The 18,159-nt window shown below is 34.6% G+C and overlaps 3 protein-coding genes across 3 annotated transcripts in view; all 3 read right to left on the reverse strand.

Annotated features, from left to right (window-relative positions):
• Positions 1-2,545: 2,545 nt before the first annotated feature.
• LOC137406182 (E3 SUMO-protein ligase ZBED1-like) lies at positions 2,546-5,520 on the reverse strand. The gene is made up of 5 exons (XM_068092715.1): positions 5,434-5,520; positions 4,843-4,990; positions 3,799-4,188; positions 3,226-3,418; positions 2,546-3,020 (listed from the first exon to the last, which is right to left on the reverse strand). Exons 1-5 carry the CDS (start codon positions 5,518-5,520, stop codon positions 2,546-2,548), a joined length of 1,293 nt encoding a protein of 430 aa, XP_067948816.1.
• A 1,549-nt stretch (positions 5,521-7,069) lies between these two features.
• Positions 7,070-9,070, reverse strand: LOC137406183 (GATA zinc finger domain-containing protein 14-like). Its single transcript, XM_068092716.1, has 2 exons — positions 9,037-9,070; positions 7,070-8,832 (listed from the first exon to the last, which is right to left on the reverse strand). The coding sequence occupies exons 1-2, from the start codon at positions 9,068-9,070 to the stop codon at positions 7,070-7,072; spliced, it is 1,797 nt and encodes a 598-aa protein (XP_067948817.1).
• A 1,845-nt stretch (positions 9,071-10,915) lies between these two features.
• Positions 10,916-18,159, reverse strand: part of LOC137406316 (beta-1,3-galactosyltransferase 1-like) — a 38,623-nt gene continuing 31,379 nt past the window's right edge. The window contains exons 5-7 of the mRNA XM_068092877.1: positions 13,724-13,878; positions 12,953-13,129; positions 10,916-12,048 (exon numbers count right to left, since the gene is read on the reverse strand). Of these exons, the coding sequence (XP_067948978.1) occupies positions 11,810-12,048; positions 12,953-13,129; positions 13,724-13,878 (571 nt within the window). The 3' untranslated portion in view covers positions 10,916-11,809. The remainder of the gene's footprint in view (positions 12,049-12,952; positions 13,130-13,723; positions 13,879-18,159) is intronic.

The raw sequence follows: 18,159 nt of genomic DNA on the forward strand, positions 1-18,159 counted from the left end.
ATGATCAGTACTTGGGTGTGCGTATAACATTCTTGCTTAATGGCAAGATGGAGTTTCAGCAGTTGATTTTCGCAAGTTTTCATAGTTTGCTTTAAGAAGGAAAGTTCAGAGAGTTAAACTCGAACTGCTCAGCTATTTACTAGGAAAATATATTATTATTTATATATTATGTATATTGTTATAGTATTTCGTATTTGCTCAAATTCATGCGAGAGCGTGTTACCTATGAAAATTACTCGAGCCATTACATATGATGCTACAAAAATCTTTATATACACTTACGTTATACAAAAACCACTCCAAGTTTTAATTTACACGAATAAGCTGAGTTAAAGTAATAGTTGGTTAAAAGAGGGCTGTTATTGTTACTTTATTTTTGTCACAGAGAAGGCTGATAAAACTATTCAGCCTCAACATATCCGATGATCGTACATGGTCAAACATACGAATCAAGTTTGAAGCAAGCTTTTATCAAACATGTTTCTTTTGAGGCAATGCAGATATTCCATAAACAGAAAGATAGCACTGTTGTTATACTTTCAATTTGTATATTGTCATCTGATCAATGGCATTGATATATATTTCTCCATCTCACCAGGCCAACAACAAAAATGGATATTTCTCTTACAGGGTTCTATACTAAGACTTCTGTACTACTAATCACATATCCCAGCTCACCACACTTTTGCTAATGACATCACAAAATATTTGATAGCACTGCCTTGTCCTAAAACTTGCTCTTTTCTGCTTTGGTGTTACGGGTTTTAAAATCCTGTGTAAACTATGCCCAAAATATTTGTATTTATCATTCCACACATATAACAAACATCGTTTTCTATTCCGTGACACCAAAATGCTGCATCCACCATCTTATGTTTCAGTTAATGAACTTTCTGTTACTACTAACTACAATTTACTATCCTGACTCTTCGAGAATACTCTTCGAGAATACTCTTCGAGAATACTCTTTGAGAATACTCTTCCAGAATACTCTTCCAGAATACTCTTCCAGAATACTCTTCCAGAATACTCTTCCAGAATACTCTACCAGAATATTCCAGAATACTTTTCCAGAATATTCCAGAATATTCTTCCAGAATATTCCAGAATACTCTTCCAGAATACTCTTCCAGAATATTCCAGAATACTCTTCCAGAATATTCCAGAATACTCTTCCAGAATATTCCAGAATACTCTTCCAGAATATTCCAGAATACTCTTCCAGCATATTCCAAAATACTCTTCCAGAATATTCCAGAATACTCTTCCAGAATATTCCAAAATACTCTTCCAGAAAACTAGTAGATTATCAACTTTTAAAACACTTTTTTCAACTCATTCAATAATTCCTTAAATTTGTCTTCTAGTTTTGTTTTGGCATTTAACAAAAAACATCATTTTGTTGATGATTATTGTAACAAATGACAATAGAAATATATTCATACTTTAAAGACATGATAAGAGAAGTATAGGTTTGGCAATGAATAGATAAATATGGTGGAGTGATAGAAATTTGTGATAAATTATACCGCAGCTTACACGAGCTATAGTAAAACTTAAACTATATCCTGTTAATATTTTTACTATTTGCATTTATACTTACAAAATTGTAAGCGTAGAGACATGTTCTATAAGTGGTATTTAAGATATCTGCTCAAATTTAACTTTGTATGTCAAAAAATTTGTATGTAGAGTGAATTGTACATCAAGGTTTTATTGCATCTACTTCTTTCACTTTGTTTTTCAGTCTGCCATAATGTTAATGTATTATCTTTGTTCGATGTATTATCTTTGTTCGATGTATTATCTTTGTTCGATGTATTATCTTTGTTCGATGTATTATCTTTGTTCGATGTATTATCTTTGTTGAATGTATTATCTTTGTTCAATGTATTATCTCTGTTCGATGTATTATCTTTGTTCGATGTATTATCTCTGTTTGATGTAGTGCTGGGCACGGGTACTTATTGGCCAACGGGTTTAGACCCATCTCTTTCCGTTCGGGTTTTTCGGGTATCGGGTAGCTAGTAGTGCTGGGCACGAGCACTTCTTGTCTTCGGGTTTTTCGGGTATCGGGTTTGTTGATACGGATTTCATGCCTACTGCTAATCGTACTAGTTTTTCGGCTAGAGGGGACAACTCCATACAAATAATATATCGATTTTAATGGACACAAGCTATGAGCAAAAACTTGTAAAATATCCATGTAGCTAAAATCTGTGCTGTTCAATATATGCGGGTGCACCTTACTTTCAGGCTTATCTTGTTTTATATACTTAATTTGCAATTATTAGTGAAAAAACTTGTTTTTGTTTCATAACTACAAAGATTCTGATGGTATACACCAAAACTACACTATTCTACACAATATTCAGTTGGGCAATTGACATTGACAAAATTATAATACCTGCAAAGACATGATTGCAAAGTATTTAACTCGAAAATTTTCTACCATGTAAGATTAATGAACAGTTACTTTATAGACAAAACATGTGTTATAATTTTACTAACATTTTAAAAAACATAAACCCCATAAAAATCTCAGCTATTTTTTTGACAGAGATGCCAGGTTTGTGGATAAAAAACACAGTTGATTCACTTTGGCAGGCTTTAGGCTATTTCGTCTGGCTGTGATAATGTTCCCAGCGGTTGAAAACAGTCTTTCACTAGCAACACTCGAAGCTTGAATGCACAAATATTTCTTAGCAAGCTTTGCGAGGCAAGGAAAGGAAGTTTCATGCTGGCTCCACCAAGTCAAAGGGTCAGAGTCTTTTTCAGCTACTGTCGGTAGACTTGTATATAATGTAACTTCTTTGCTAAGCCGGTCAACGCTGGCAGTAGTGAGAGCAGGCGGAGTAGTGAGAGCATTAAGATACGCTCCCCAGCTTTTGCGTTTTGCTGAAGCAGTACAGCTGGTGGTGGCAGACTCTAGTGTGATTGTTTCTCGTACATCTGGAGCCAGCTGTTCACACTCGCGAAGTATAATATCTGTCACACTCTCATTGTGGGTAGCTTTGAATCTAAAATTTCCAAAAAAAACCTTCGCAACATGTTATATTATAATGCTGTGTTTTTTACTAATGATTAAGGTATCAGTGGAAAAATGTTATTTTCATCCTGTAGAGTATTATACAGCATTGTTTCAAAAGCTTCGTACCTGCAGTGTAGCCTATGCTATGTATCTTGTAGCTATGTCACACTAAAATGCTAGTATAAATTGTTCACCTTGGATCTAAAAAGCTACATTTTGAAAGCAGCTGCCAATAATCAGCATTGTGCTGATGGTGCTTGTTGATGTACTCTAAGATGGAGGACTTGATCTGTCGAGTCAAGGCAACGTCACTCTCTTCCGGTACTAGAAGTTTATTAAACAGTATGACCGTCGGTTGAACAAGTGATATTGTGACTGCGTCTTCACCTATAATTAAAGCATTTAGCAGATGACTATCACGGTATGGCCTCAATATGGCTAACCTAAAAGACCACTTACTAATATATCTCCAATAACAGTATAGGGGAAAGAGTAAGCAGTCATGTCCATCCCAACTCCTCATCACTAAAATGTTTCAATTTTATTTTTCCTGAAAGAATGTTTAAATGTTATTTTTGGCCACAAAATTTTAATATTCAAACATCTAATTTTTAATAAAAGACCCTTCAAATAGTATAATGGCAGAGTATATGTTTAATTTACATTTGGTCATACGCATTATAGTAATTTTTAAAACACATTCATAGTAGGTGCTTAGGATTGTAGTGGCAATCTTCATATTAACAGTACATGTTTACAAAACCTACCTGATAGCATGTCAGTAAAAGGCGCCACATGTTCTAAAGCACTTCTGATGGCTTCTAAGGTAGCCAAATCCTCTCCTGTTGGTATTAAATGGGTGTGCTTTTTATCGGCTGAAAGAACTTTCCTCACAGCACACTCTTGCTCAAGAAAGCGATTGATCATCGCAAACTTTGAGCCCCATCTCGTAGGGCATTCGTTTAGCAAATGATGTTTTGGCAGATGGAATTCTTCTTGAGCAGCCTCTAGAAGACGACTCTTCTTATGTGAGTGGGCAAAGTGGGTCGCCACCTTTTGACAGCTTGAAATGGCTTTATCTATTGCCTTGTCGCCCTTCAGTGCATTTACAACTGCTAGGTTAAGGCGGTGACCAAAACATGATATTCTGGTCCAACCTGTAATGCATTGCAAACAATCACAACTAGGTATACTAGTCAGCATTCACTATACTTGTGTGCTTATCAAGGATTGAATGTGAACCAATTCACTTACCGTACTTTTCGGACTATTCACCGCATCTCTATATAAGCCGCATCTGCTTTATTTTCAAAAAACCGATAATAAAACAATACATAGGCTGCGCCTTTGTATAGGCCGCAGAACTCACTGCTTTTTAACACGGCAGCAAATTTGCTAATTAATACGAGACAGTGTCGTTAGGCACTGTTTCGTCTAAACCCACGCTTTTTAATCCAGCGCCTAACAGAACAGTACTGTTAGGCATTGTTTCGTATTTTCTTTCACCGCTAAAAGCGCACTGGAGATCCCGGTTAATGCGCCCTAGCGGTGAAAGAAAAACTTTCATAATAGCCGCACCCTTATATAAGCCGCATGGCTCAAAACAAAAAAAGTAGCGGCTAATAGTCCGAAAAGTACGGTATAAATGGAAATAGCAGACTAAACATGAACAAAAGGCTGCGTTTTGTCAATCTATATATATATATATATAGCAGCTATAATTGTTTAACTGCTATTACAAGAAATTCTTGACAATCAAGAGGGCGAGTTAGGGGGTCACAAACAATAAAATTTAGTGTGAAATTAGTTACCTCCATCTCTGCATGCTTTGATGATGCTAGCAGCATTATCAGTGGAAATAGCAGTCAACTTAGCCTCATCCAGCCCCCAGTCTTCAATTACCCCGATGATGCCAGCTTTTAGGTTTTCAGATGTATGATCTTCAGGGGCATGTAAAACCTAGCAAAATATAATAATTTACGATGTGTTCTTTAAATTATGGGATTGCCACTTTCAGCCATTTGATTTGAAAATGTAACACTTTTCACTCGAGCTTTTCTTGCTAAAACTAATTACAAAACAATAGCATATTGCATCACTCTATTGTCGAAATAAAATATAAAATTTGTTGAGTAGGATTAAGATTTACTGAAGGTTACTTTGTTCAGCTAAACTACTAAAAATATACCTAACCAATACAAGAACCTCACTGAAAATTAATTTTTATTAGCAATGAAATCCGAAATTCCAAAGCAAATACACATCCCAATTATAGCTAACATGTCTAAAATTTTGTTAGTTGGTTTGCGATAGGCGCTTTATTGAGGTTTGTTCTAATAAACTCATTTTTAATAACGCTACAAATTCGCAATGTGATGCCGCATATTGGTGTTGAAGCATACCTGCAAGCATCTTGACTTAAGCTTCCAGTCAGATATAAAATGAATGGTAAACCCACAGTAAGGTGCCCTAGTGCGTGAGCTCCACATGTCCGTAGTAGCAGCATAAAACTGAGCAGTGGCAACCTCCTGCTTAATGGTGCCATACACAATGTCATACAACTCAGGGATGGCTGAGCGACTGAAGTGATGTCGACTTGGAATGGAATACCTAGCAAACGTGGAAAATCAAGACTAATTGCAAACAACATGGCACTCACTGGTGTAAACTAATAATGATAAATGTAAGGCCAAAACACATTTTTTAATTTCTATATTGATCCTAATATTATGTAACTGCAAAGTTCCAAAGAAAAGCAACATAAATAATTAAATAAAAAATACATTATGGCTGCAAACATTCCCATATCAAGTAGTATTTATGTTATTATAGTATGCCACATTTCATGAAAAATGGTCACACACAAAAACAGTTCTATCAATCTATAAATATTACATGTATAGCTACTAAACACTAATGTTCACAGAACTGGCATGTGGTGGAATAACATGAAGCCTAACGTATTATATTTTACTTTCATACCTTCCATCAAACTCAGCAATCATTGCTTTGAAACCTTCTTTTTCAACAGCATATGCTGGAACACCATCTTTACAAATATAGTGAGTTATTGCAGAAGTCAGCTTCCGATGTTGAGCGGTGTTTCTTCCGTAGGGTTCCGTAAAGGATGATAAGATAGATCGCTGCCTTTTTGCTTTTTCACAGGCACCACTAGAACTAGGTTTGGCTCCTTTGCGAATAATAGGAGTTTGAAATGCAGCTAGATCTGAGTAGTCGTCATCATCATCGATGAGAATAGGTGCAGCTATAACAAATTTTAACTTACTAACAGGAAAGGTCTAACAAAAACGGTATAAATAAAAGCGAGAAAATTTTACAATTTTATCTATTCATCTACACTCGCTATTAAATGAGTTTTAAATATCAAAATAGTATATGACAAACCTTGTGAAGTGGTAGCAACAACCAATGATGTTGTCGTTGACTGGCTGCTAAGGCTTTCATCGTCATCAATTGTTGACTGAGATGGATGCACAAATTTTTTTAGTTTGGAGGCAGCAGATTCCCTAGCTGCTTTGAAGCTTAATTGACGGTTTTTAACGGTACCAACAACATCTTGCCTCTCAAGCCATTGTTTAAGATGAATTTTTTGCATATGCCTTCTCATGGCACTCGTAGAGCCATAACTATGCTTCATAGTTGAATTGCACAAAAGGCATCTAACTGTCTCCGTGTCATCAGCAATAGTGATGCTCTCTTTCGCGAAAAATTTCCAAACATCGGACATATTTTAAAATTTACAATAATTCTATTCAATTTATTGTTATTTTTACTACTTTCTATCGATCGTTACTCAAGCGTTTAATCTTAGCAGGCGCGTGGCTAAACAGTGCTCATTGCGCAGGCGCAATAGACCGGGTTTTTGTTCACACTACTCGACGGATCCGTGTACTAAAACCCGAACTCGAAAGTAAAAACCCGAACCCGGAAAACCGAATTACTCAAAATTGCTATTACCCGATACTCGAGAGAAGACAAACCCGCGAGTTCAACGGGTATTAGTACCCGCGCCCAGCACTAGTTTGATGTATTATCTTTGTTCGATGTATTATCTTTGTTCGGTGTATTATCTCTGTTCGATGTATTATCTCTGTTTGATGTATTATCTCTGTTTGATGTATTATCTTTGTTTGATGTATTATCTTTGTTCGGTGTATTATCTCTGTTCGATGTATTATCTCTGTTTGATGTATTATCTCTGTTTGATGTATTATCTCTGTTTGATGTATTATCTTTGTTCGATGTATTATCTTTGTTCGGTGTATTATCTCTGTTCGATGTATTATCTCTGTTTGATGTATTATCTCTGTTTGATGTATTATCTTTGTTCGATGTATTATCTTTGTTGAATGTATTATCTTTGTTCAATGTATTATCTCTGTTCGATGTATTATCTTTGTTCGATGTATTATCTCTGTTTGATGTATTATCTTTGTTCGATGTATTATCTTTGTTCGGTGTATTATCTTTGTTCGATGTATTATCTTTGTTCGATGTATTATCTTTGTTCGATGTATTATCTTTGTTCGATGTATTATCTTTGTTCGATGTATTATCTTTGTTCGATGTATTATCTTTGTTGAATGTATTATCTTTGTTCAATGTATTATCTCTGTTCGATGTATTATCTTTGTTCGATGTATTATCTCTGTTTGATGTATTATCTTTGTTCGATGTATTATCTTTGTTCGGTGTATTATCTCTGTTCGATGTATTATCTCTGTTTGATGTATTATCTCTGTTTGATGTATTATCTTTGTTTGATGTATTATCTTTGTTCGGTGTATTATCTCTGTTCGATGTATTATCTCTGTTTGATGTATTATCTCTGTTTGATGTATTATCTCTGTTTGATGTATTATCTTTGTTCGATGTATTATCTTTGTTCGGTGTATTATCTCTGTTCGATGTATTATCTCTGTTTGATGTATTATCTCTGTTTGATGTATTATCTTTGTTTGATGTATTATCTTTGTTCGGTGTATTATCTCTGTTCGATGTATTATCTTTGTTCGGTGTATTATCTCTGTTCGATGTATTATCTTTGTTCGGTGTATTATCTCTGTTTGATGTATTATCTTTGTTCGGTGTATTATCTTTGTTCGATGTATTATCTTTGTTCGATGTATTATCTTTGTTCGGTGTATTATCTCTGTTCGGTGTATTATCTCTGTTCGATGTATTATCTCTGTTTGATGTATTATCTCTGTTTGATGTATTATCTCTGTTCGATGTATTATCTCTGTTTGATGTATTATCTCTGTTTGATGTATTATCTCTGTTTGATGTATTATCTTTGTTCGGTGTATTATCTTTGTTCGATGTATTATCTTTGTTCGGTGTATTATCTCTGTTTGATGTATTATCTTTGTTCGGTGTATTATCTTTGTTTGATGTATTATCTTTGTTCGGTGTATTATCTTTGTTCGATGTATTATCTTTGTTTGATGTATTATCTTTGTTCGGTGTATTATCTCTGTTTGATGTATTATCTTTGTTCGGTGTATTATCTTTGTTTGATGTATTATCTTTGTTCGGTGTATTATCTTTGTTCGATGTATTATCTTTGTTCGGTGTATTATCTTTGTTTGATGTATTATCTTTGTTCGATGTATTATCTTTGTTCGATGTATTATCTCTGTTTGATGTATTATCTCTGTTTGATGTATTATCTTTGTTCGATGTATTATCTCTGTTTGATGTATTATCTTTGTTCGATGTATTATCTTTGTTCGGTGTATTATCTTTGTTCGATGTATTATCTTTGTTCAATGTATTATCTTTATGTGGAATTAGAACCTTTAATTGTTACAGCTTATAAACTGTAGTTTCACACATCAGTTAACAGTGTTTTGTTACTCAACAGTATTTTCGGAGTTGTCTTGCCAGAATTGTAAATTCATAAACTACCACTTGATCATAAAAATAATACATACAAGAGAAGGCAAATCTAAACCATGATTCTGGCATCTTGATTCACCGACTTAGTACTTCCTCCTGCTTAAGCCTGGTTCCCATATCGATTGCGAGACTCCGGCGGTAACCTGCGCAGCAAAATGCTTGCGATGCTAGGCTCGTTGACAACTGTTCACATATAAAGCTGCATCGCTAAACAAAATCGCGGAATCAAATGAAATGTTCGCTTGCCATGCCATATCTATAATGGTGACCTTCACCTGTACAGTGCATTTCGGGAAGGTTTTGCCTGTGGCCTTTTGCGAAATTTGAACAGCGCTAAACTATTGCGATGCCGCCGGCAACTACTGGCAGTGCTCGGCGGTACCTGGCGCGTAGGTTCCTTATTCACTGCTAATAACCTGCGGTGCTGTTGTCGTTGCTTTGCGACGTATATGAGAATCAGGCTTTAGGAAAATTCTTAGTTTCGACGTCAAAATAGCACTGACCAGAATTCCGCCATCTCCAAGATGAATAAAGCTTTTCTTTGACACTTTCAACAGTCATACCAAAAGTAAAAACCACTGCGACATATCCATCAGTTTTCCATGCCATCAGGTTCAATACTTATCTCTGTCATAACAGTGTGACAAAATTAACTGGTGGTTTACTAGGCGTGTAACTAATAGAAATTATTGGCTACTGAACGACTGTAGGATTATGTAATTATTTTCACGCATATGATAATATATTCATGGATATTCGGCAGTCAGAGTTATGTAATAATGATAGGTTAAATGGGGTTAGCTCTTTTGTATGTTTGGACTTCATCTGCCATAGTCTTGATCTTTGCTAGATCAACCTTTTATAAATGCATGTGCTTTAAGTCGATAGCGTGAGCTACATGTATATCAATGTTGAGTCAACATAGCAGCTATCAACCGTGTTTACCAATCTACATGAATAATCAATTAAACATTACATACAGCAATTGGCTTCAAGACGACTGGGTTACAAATTAATAGCGCCGTAATGTCCACAAATCATAATCCAGTTTAAAGGTGAGCAAGACTTGAGTGACTCCTTTAGTTTTATAGTTTTTATATTGTTTGATGGTTTCAAGTTCAAGCCTTTCTTGTTTCTGAACTTGTGTTTGTAATTTGCAATATAAGCCATTGCGTATTGTTTAATTCGCTATTGAACAAAGAAAAATGTATGCTAAGATTTAATAGCTGCATGCAAATGTTTAAGTAATTTCTGGGTGTTTCCGGACCAGAGTCATGTTCTGAACAGGAAGGATATGGTATTCAGCGGACAAGAACTGGTCGAAATATGTTAGCATTCCTACCCTGTTGTCGTGGTTGGCCAATGGATAAGATTGTTTATACTCTCTCTCTAGGTGCTGTCTTGGTGCATCATTAGAATAGCGCAGCGCTTTTACAGATGTGATTTTTGGTTCTGTAAGGGTGTCCAGTTAAACCTCCTAATTTGTATGGTGGTTGACAGTTTAGTCACTGTCAGCCCAATGCATGTACAGGTGGTATTAGGTTATATGTATTACCGTAAGACAGAATAATACTACTACTGCAATATAAATTGTATGCTCTTTTTAATATTGATTTTCAATAATGTTATTTATCAAACAACACTTATTCAAAATGATGATATATTATTTGAAAACAACAGAGTTGATAATCCAAGTGGAACTATTTTCATTCCGTGAATTTCGGGTTTCATTTTAAAACCTGTTCTTTGTTTACTAGCATGCTGATTACAAAAATGTGAAACTAAAATATCAAACTTTCCTTAGAAATAAAAAACAGCCGGCGTCAACACTTACTTGATACTTCTCCAGTTTGCTTCAGACTTTCAGCTGAATGATTACCGTAAACTTGGCTTAAATTTGTTGCAACAAATAGGTTTCAGACATTCTTTTATTGACAATAACTTGCATAGGTTCGTGTTATTTCTAGATGTATATTGTTCAAATACAGTAGAGTGAAAGAGTATATACATGAGCTCGGACTATACAAGCTCACTCAAAACACTAATTGAGCAGTTGAACTAGTCAAAATTAACATGATTTTTCAAAAAATAGATGAATCAGAAAATGAGATCTAACACAACTTAATAAAATATTAAAACTTACAAGTATGAAAATAGATGTGAATTGGGCAGAAACTAATACAGAAATTATTTCATTACTGCAGCAATGTATTCATATCATTTTAAAACTCTGCGTCTGCCGAATGGTACACTAAAACTAACGAACGAAAGTATGGCAGCGGAATGATAGAGGTAACCAAAAATTTAGAAGAATGAAATGAACATGTGTACACTTCTCCTAATTGTGTAAAGCAGGAAGTTCGCTTTGATAGCGATTTTTACAAGCATACTCTATGGTGGCTCCTTGATCAACAGTGACAATTTGCTTTTTAAAAGGGAAAAAACTCCACAAATTTCTTGTTTCAGTAAATCGTTTTTTATTTATCTGAATGATTAAAAACTTTCAGAGTTGTTCGTTGATGTGAATTTATTTACATTATTCACTGAAACGTTTTTTAAAAAGCTTAATTAGTCTTAGTTAAAAACACTATGACGCTATCACTCTATCTAGAACAGAAAACTATTATATTTTGTGGAATGAACTCAAAACCGTTGTAGGAAATTTTGCTTTTATGTAACCATAAGATGATAATACAAGGTGAATGCCAAACCGTGAAAAAAAATTAGAATCAAAAAACTTTTTTAATTCAGCTGTTTTTGAAGCCTAAAAAATATTTTTTTATGAAATATTTACGAAAATGAACAAACGCGGCTCTTCAATTTGATATGAACTCATTGCAGATGTCACTAAATACTTCAACCGGATATCTCAAAAAAGGGTGACATACTATTGGAGCAGGAACCTGTAGAACATGTCAAATGCCAAAGTTTATACATGTCTCGTATTTTAGCATTGTGATAGAAAACCGCAGGTTTGTGAACCCAGCTGTTCATATTTTTAACTAAGCTTGAAAAAGCATTATTGTAAAATGTGACTAAATTGATTCGACGAATGTTTTCCACTCGATCTGAGACGATTCCTATGTAGACATCATCTGAAAATAAAACAAATAGTCACACATTTGTACTCTCTCATGAGAAAACACAAAACCGAGTCTAACAACATATTTTAAGTTACAGCAGATAAATGCAAGAATTGATCCAAGAACGCTTTGATAACTACTGCTGACAACTACTGCTGACAACTACTGTTGATACCTATTGCTGACAACTACTGTTGATAACTATTGCTGACAACTACCGCTGACAACTACTGCTGACGACTACTGCTGATAACTACTGTTGATACCTATTGCTGACAACTACCGCTGACAACTACTGCTGACGACTACTGCTGACATCTGCTGACAACTACTGCCGACAACTACTGCTGACAACTACTGTTGATAACTACTACTGACAACTACTGTTGATAACTATTGCTGACAACTACCGCTGACAACTTCTGCTGACAACTACTGCTGATAACTACTGTTAATACCTATTGCTGACAACTACTGCTGACAACTGCTGCTGACAACTACTGCTGACAACTACTGCTGACAATTCCTGCTGTCAATTCCTGCTGACAACTACTGCTGACAACTACTGCTGACAACTACTGCTGGCTAACTTAAATTAAAAAATCTAAAAAAAGCTCTGCCAACAAACAGCTCCAGATATGTAATCCATATGAGTGATGCATCTCATTATAACCTATATTTGCTGTGATTGTAGTTTTATTGTTCACATTATTTAGACTAAATATCTATTCCAATCGTAGCCAATAGAATTATGCTAATTTATGGTTGACTAACACATGCTTTGTATAGCATAACAAAAAATTCTAATTTTCTGGCAAATCTCATTGGAATTTAACAAAACCAAAACTACATGACTTGAACATTATTTGACTTGCACAATAAAAAATGATTCCTTTGGCTAATTGTTCTATCCTACCTGTAAAGAGATATGGAGAGGTGAATGACAGCTCATAAATTTGTCGGGCGACGCAAGGTGTTAAGAAATAAACCATGCCTTGAAACCATGGAGGATATTCATCATACTTGAACTGTTCAACAGATATATACCATTTATCTTTTGGATTCCGCCGTGGCCCACCACCAAACAGATTTCCTGAAATAAGCAATAGTGATTATTTGAATTTTTTCTAATCCTTACACATTTTCCTTGTTTCATTTCTAAAAAAAGCCATCTGATTATCCAATGTCGATAAACTGCCTTGAGCAAAACTGCTGCAAATGAAAGCTAACAAAGTAATAGAGGGGAAATAGTAGAGTACTTGACAAGAGCAACAAAAACCTAGTGTTGTCATCTTTTAAAATTTTCTCCAAAAATCTAATAGTATCTACTACTTACCTATACCTTGTTAAATACCTAGTAGTATCTACTACTCACCTATATCTTATTAAATACTTAGTAGTATCTAATACTCACCCATATCTTATTAAATACCTAGTAGTATCTACTACTCACCTATATCTTATTAAATACCTAGTAGTATCTACTACTCACCTATATCTTATTAAATACCTAGTAGTATCTACTACTCACCTATATCTTATTAAATACCTAGTAGTATCTACTACTTACCTATATCTTATTAAATACCTAGTAGTATCTAATACTCACCTATATCTTATCAAATACCTAATAGTATCTACTACTCACCTCTATCTTATCAAATACCTAGTAGTATCTACTACTCACCTCCTATAAATGGTTTTTCTGGTTGCAACTCTGATTCTGCATCCGCCAATAATTTCTTCCAAAAAAGAGACATTTTTTTGACATTGAACATTACATCGTCATCGGATTTTATAATTAGTTTAACTTTTGAGCAGCCTCCTCGACTAGATATCCATCTGCAAAACACCAACTCAGTACTTTTACATTTTTACACCGTCTGTATAAAAATTGTCAAGTTCATTACCTTATTAGCTGTTTATGGAAGACATTTCATTACTTTACAAACAAATTTTTGGAACCTGTTGCCAGGCTCACTGACTTTCGAAAAGATGGTAAAATTTGGTAATATAGACCTTTAAACTAATCTCATAGTGTGTACCCGTAGAACCAAACACTTAATGAAATTGTCACACCCTTAGTCATTACATTTAGTATTGCAGGAGAAGACAACTGCCTACTGAGAGAGTTTCAGAGTGAATAATGTATCTCCAGATAGCTAGCATTTCAAAATTGACAGGTTAAAGATTAAGCCTCTTAGGAGGTGTTTAGCACAGTAAATATTCATTCCATCGGTATATTGTATTGCTATGTGGCTGCTTATGTGTCTTATAAACCACCACTCTCAGTACGGCGAGGTTAAAATTGTTTATGACTGAAATGATTGTGTATGCAGTTAAAACCAAAAATATAAATATATAACAAATTTTTTTATTTTTTTTTAATCGAAATTTTTGGCTTTAAAAAAATACTTATAAGTTTTATTTCTATAATACTGTATTAGTTTGGTTATGATTAAGATAATTCCAATATTTCACTCGATATGTTTTATTTCACACATAACTTATTCTCCTAAAGCATTTCGTATTATATATATAAAAAATTAATTTCAAACAAAAACATTTGACAAGCAACACCTTGAAGCAAATTAGTAGTTAAGAAAAATTTGAGATCCTAGATAGGTTTTAGCCTAAACAATCACTCCGCCTATTACTGTTAGTGAAGAGTTGAATTATATTTTATCTTATTTATGGTAATCATAAAATTACTTTTGAGCATAAATGTAGAACAACTAACTACTTTAACCCAAATTATTCTTTAATATGCAGTGCTGATAAACTGTCACAAACTGGTCCGTCGATGCCTTCATTATGGCTCATGAATTACTGAAGATATTTTACTTTTAGAGTGCAATTTATTTCACTTTCATTAGAATGAAACATACAAGTCGTTTCTAAACCCTTTTATTTTATACAAGAATGTGGAAAAACGAGGCTGAAGTGCAACTTTCTACAGATATGAAATTGCGTCTTTCAGTCTATCTTTCTCTATCAATAGAGTATTTATGGGAAACTCTATGTGCTTTTGGCAAGTTTTTTTAATGTGGTGATTATAGTGTAAGACAATGTAAATGTTTTACAAATTGATTTCTAGTATTACAATGAATTAAAATTGTTTATATTATTTGTGATGAAAAAAATCCTTTCTGAGTTCAAACAATTTTCTTTTTGCACAAGTTTCTGGCATGAATTTAACATGATTTTTTTCAAGACAGAAGAATATTTTTTGAGGGAGACTTCTCTTCACAATCTCTTTTAAATTTACTCTTCAAGAGCTTTTATACTTTGAAAGCGGATACCGAGTTGATTTTCACAAAATTTAAGCATCAAACGACTTTTTGAGCAACATCAACAAATTAAGTTTAAATAATTATTTTAAAGGATTTAATCTGTAATGCATTTGAAAACCTTAACGGAAGAACGATCAATGTCACATTTTCTCAAAATACTAGGTTTATCTTCCATTAGACAATTCTGGCCACAAAGTTTAGTATCTGTGACAAAATTTCAGCAAAAATGATCCAGGTTTTGAGATACCCCTACTTAGAATAAACTAGCTCTTTGCAAAACTGATCAATGTTCAAGTTTGTAAACTTTAAAATGGCTATATCTCCAGTTTGAACCATTGTGACATTGATCGTTCTTCCGTTGAGGTCTTTATTTGGTAAACTAAAATTGCATAAAAAGAAAATTAAAGATAGCTCCCTAAAGCCGGGTTCCCATATACGTCGCAAAGCACCGGCGACACACCGCAGGCTATTAGCGATGAAATGGGAACGTATGCGCCGAGGACCGCCGAGGATCGCCGGTAGTTGCCGGCGGCATCGCAATAGTTTAGCACTGTTCAAATTTCGCAAACGGCCGCAGGCAAAACCTTCCCGAAATGCACTGTACGGGTAAAGGTCACCATTATAAGAACGGCATGGCGAGCGAACATTTTATTTGGTTACGCAATTATGTTTACGATATTATTAACGATGTGGCTATTATGTGAACATTAAACTAGAGTTGCCCCGATTTCAATATCGGAATCGGTATCGGTGCCGATATGGGTGTTAAGTATCGGAATCGGTATCGGCCGATATTTTCTTGAAAAATCGGAAACTTCAGATACTTTTTGCAGATCAACTATTTAGCAGAAAACCGTATTTTAGCCTGCTGCACTAATCAAAAATCATCAGCTGCAAGTTCCTTACTTTCACCTAATGAATTCCAAGCCTGTCACACAATCTATTTCATGTCTATAGCCTGATAAACGTCAACACAGCCGAGGAATATTTTGGCTTCAGACAGGACGTAATCAACAAGTGCAGTATTTCCCAATTACAGCGATATGATTTATTGCAGCCAATCACGAACAAGAGACCCATGATGGAAACAAGAATGCGTGCGTGCGGTGTAACATTTCTATGTACTTGCATTACGAAAGTAATTTGAGCAGTCAATGCATAAAGTTATTTACGTATCTCTCTTGATCCTGATGATATGATGTATCGTTTGCATCGCATAAAATAACCTGAGTGGCTTATCGGTATTTAGCCTGTCCTCCATCATCTGTTGCAAGCTAATCCTTCTTCAGTACGACTGGATACATCGCTAGTGATGGAAGCTAAGGACGTCTCGCTGAGATAATTGAATCACTAACGGTGATTTAGATAAACGTTTATTTGTTCTAAACTTGTACCGGTGCATCAGTTCGTTCAGCAGTAGAAGACAGACTTCATTATCACAGAGAAAGATGTACCGCTAACAGTAATTACCATTATTAATAGCAGATTACAAGAAACTTGTTACTAGATGCACGGTATGTCAGTATGTGAATTTAATATACATGTATATCTTTTTCCATAAATAGCCTACAAACAAATAAATGCATCAATATTTATATTTTCTTTGCATTAAATTTATATTTGCATAATAAAATTAATGATTATCTATGCAACACAAAAGATCTGAATCGGTATCTGAATCGGATTATTTTTCTATAAGAATCGGTATATCGGATCGGTATCTGAATCGGTTGGTGAAGTTAGAATCGGGGCATCTCTACATTAAACTGCGCCGAGCATCGCAAGTGTTTTGCTGCGCGATATTACCGCCGGTGCTTTGCGATGTATATGTGAACCAGGCTTTAAGTTTCTCCATGAACTCATAGAAATTTCAACAGAATTTAACCTTTTACTGGAGAAATGACATAAATGCATTTTATCGTTGCGGTGAGTAGACGACATTGATGTTGTTTTTGGCAGAGTTCGATAAAGTTGTCACTTTAAGTTGTAACACAGAAGAAGATTATCAATGTTAATAGCTCCCAAGTATTGTGGGAAATAAGTTATTAATGAGCATATGACATGAAATGATACTCTGAAGATGTAGTACGTCATGCTATAAGCTAAAATACAGAAATATGACCCCTACTAAAATACAGAAATATGACCCCTACTAAAATACAGAAATATGACCTCGACTAAAATACAGAAATATGACCCCTACTAAAATACAGAAATATGACCCCTACTAAAATACAGAAATATGACCCCTACTAAAATACAGAAATACGACCCCTACTAAAGTACAGAAATATGACCCCTACTAAAATACAGAAATACGACCCCTACTAAAATACAGAAATATGACCCCTACTAAAATACAGAAATATGACCTCGACTAAAATACAGAAATATGACCCCTACTAAAATACAGAAATATGACCCCTACTAAAATACAGAAATATGACCCCTACTAAAATACAGAAATACGACCCCTACTAAAATACAGAAATATGACCCCTACTAAAATACAGAAATACGACCCCTACTAAAATACAGAAATACGACCCCTACTAAAATACAGAAATACGACCCCTACTAAAATACAGAAATATGACCCCTACTAAAATACAGAAATATGACCCTTACTAAAATACAGAAATATGACCCCTACTAAAATACAGAAATATGACCCCTACTAAAATACAGAAATACGACCCCTACTAAAATACAGAAATACGACCCCTACTAAAATACAGAAATACGACCCCTACTAAAAACAGAAATACGACCCCTACTAAAAACAGAAATATGACCCCTACTAAAATACAGAAATATGATCCCTACTAAA

Source organism: Watersipora subatra, chromosome 10, assembly GCF_963576615.1.
Source record: "Watersipora subatra chromosome 10, tzWatSuba1.1, whole genome shotgun sequence".
Classification (NCBI taxonomy): Eukaryota; Metazoa; Bryozoa; class Gymnolaemata; order Cheilostomatida; family Watersiporidae; genus Watersipora; species Watersipora subatra.

Excerpts from the sequence above, each read along its gene's own strand:
- LOC137406182 (XM_068092715.1), bottom strand. The coding sequence starts at position 5,520 with ATGTGGAGCTCACGCACTAGGGCACCTTACTGTGGGTTTACCATTCAT. Across the intron at positions 4,991-5,433 it reads TTAAGTCAAGATGCTTGCAG|GTTTTACATGCCCCTGAAGA; the intron begins GTATGCTTCAAC and ends ATATTTTGCTAG. Across the intron at positions 3,021-3,225 it reads TGTAGCTTTTTAGATCCAAG|ATTCAAAGCTACCCACAATG; the intron begins GTGAACAATTTA and ends TGGAAATTTTAG.
- LOC137406183 (XM_068092716.1), bottom strand. The coding sequence starts at position 9,070 with ATGGGAACCAGGCTTAAGCAGGAGGAAGTACTAA. Across the intron at positions 8,833-9,036 it reads TAAGCAGGAGGAAGTACTAA|ATAATACATTGAACAAAGAT; the intron begins GTCGGTGAATCA and ends TTCCACATAAAG.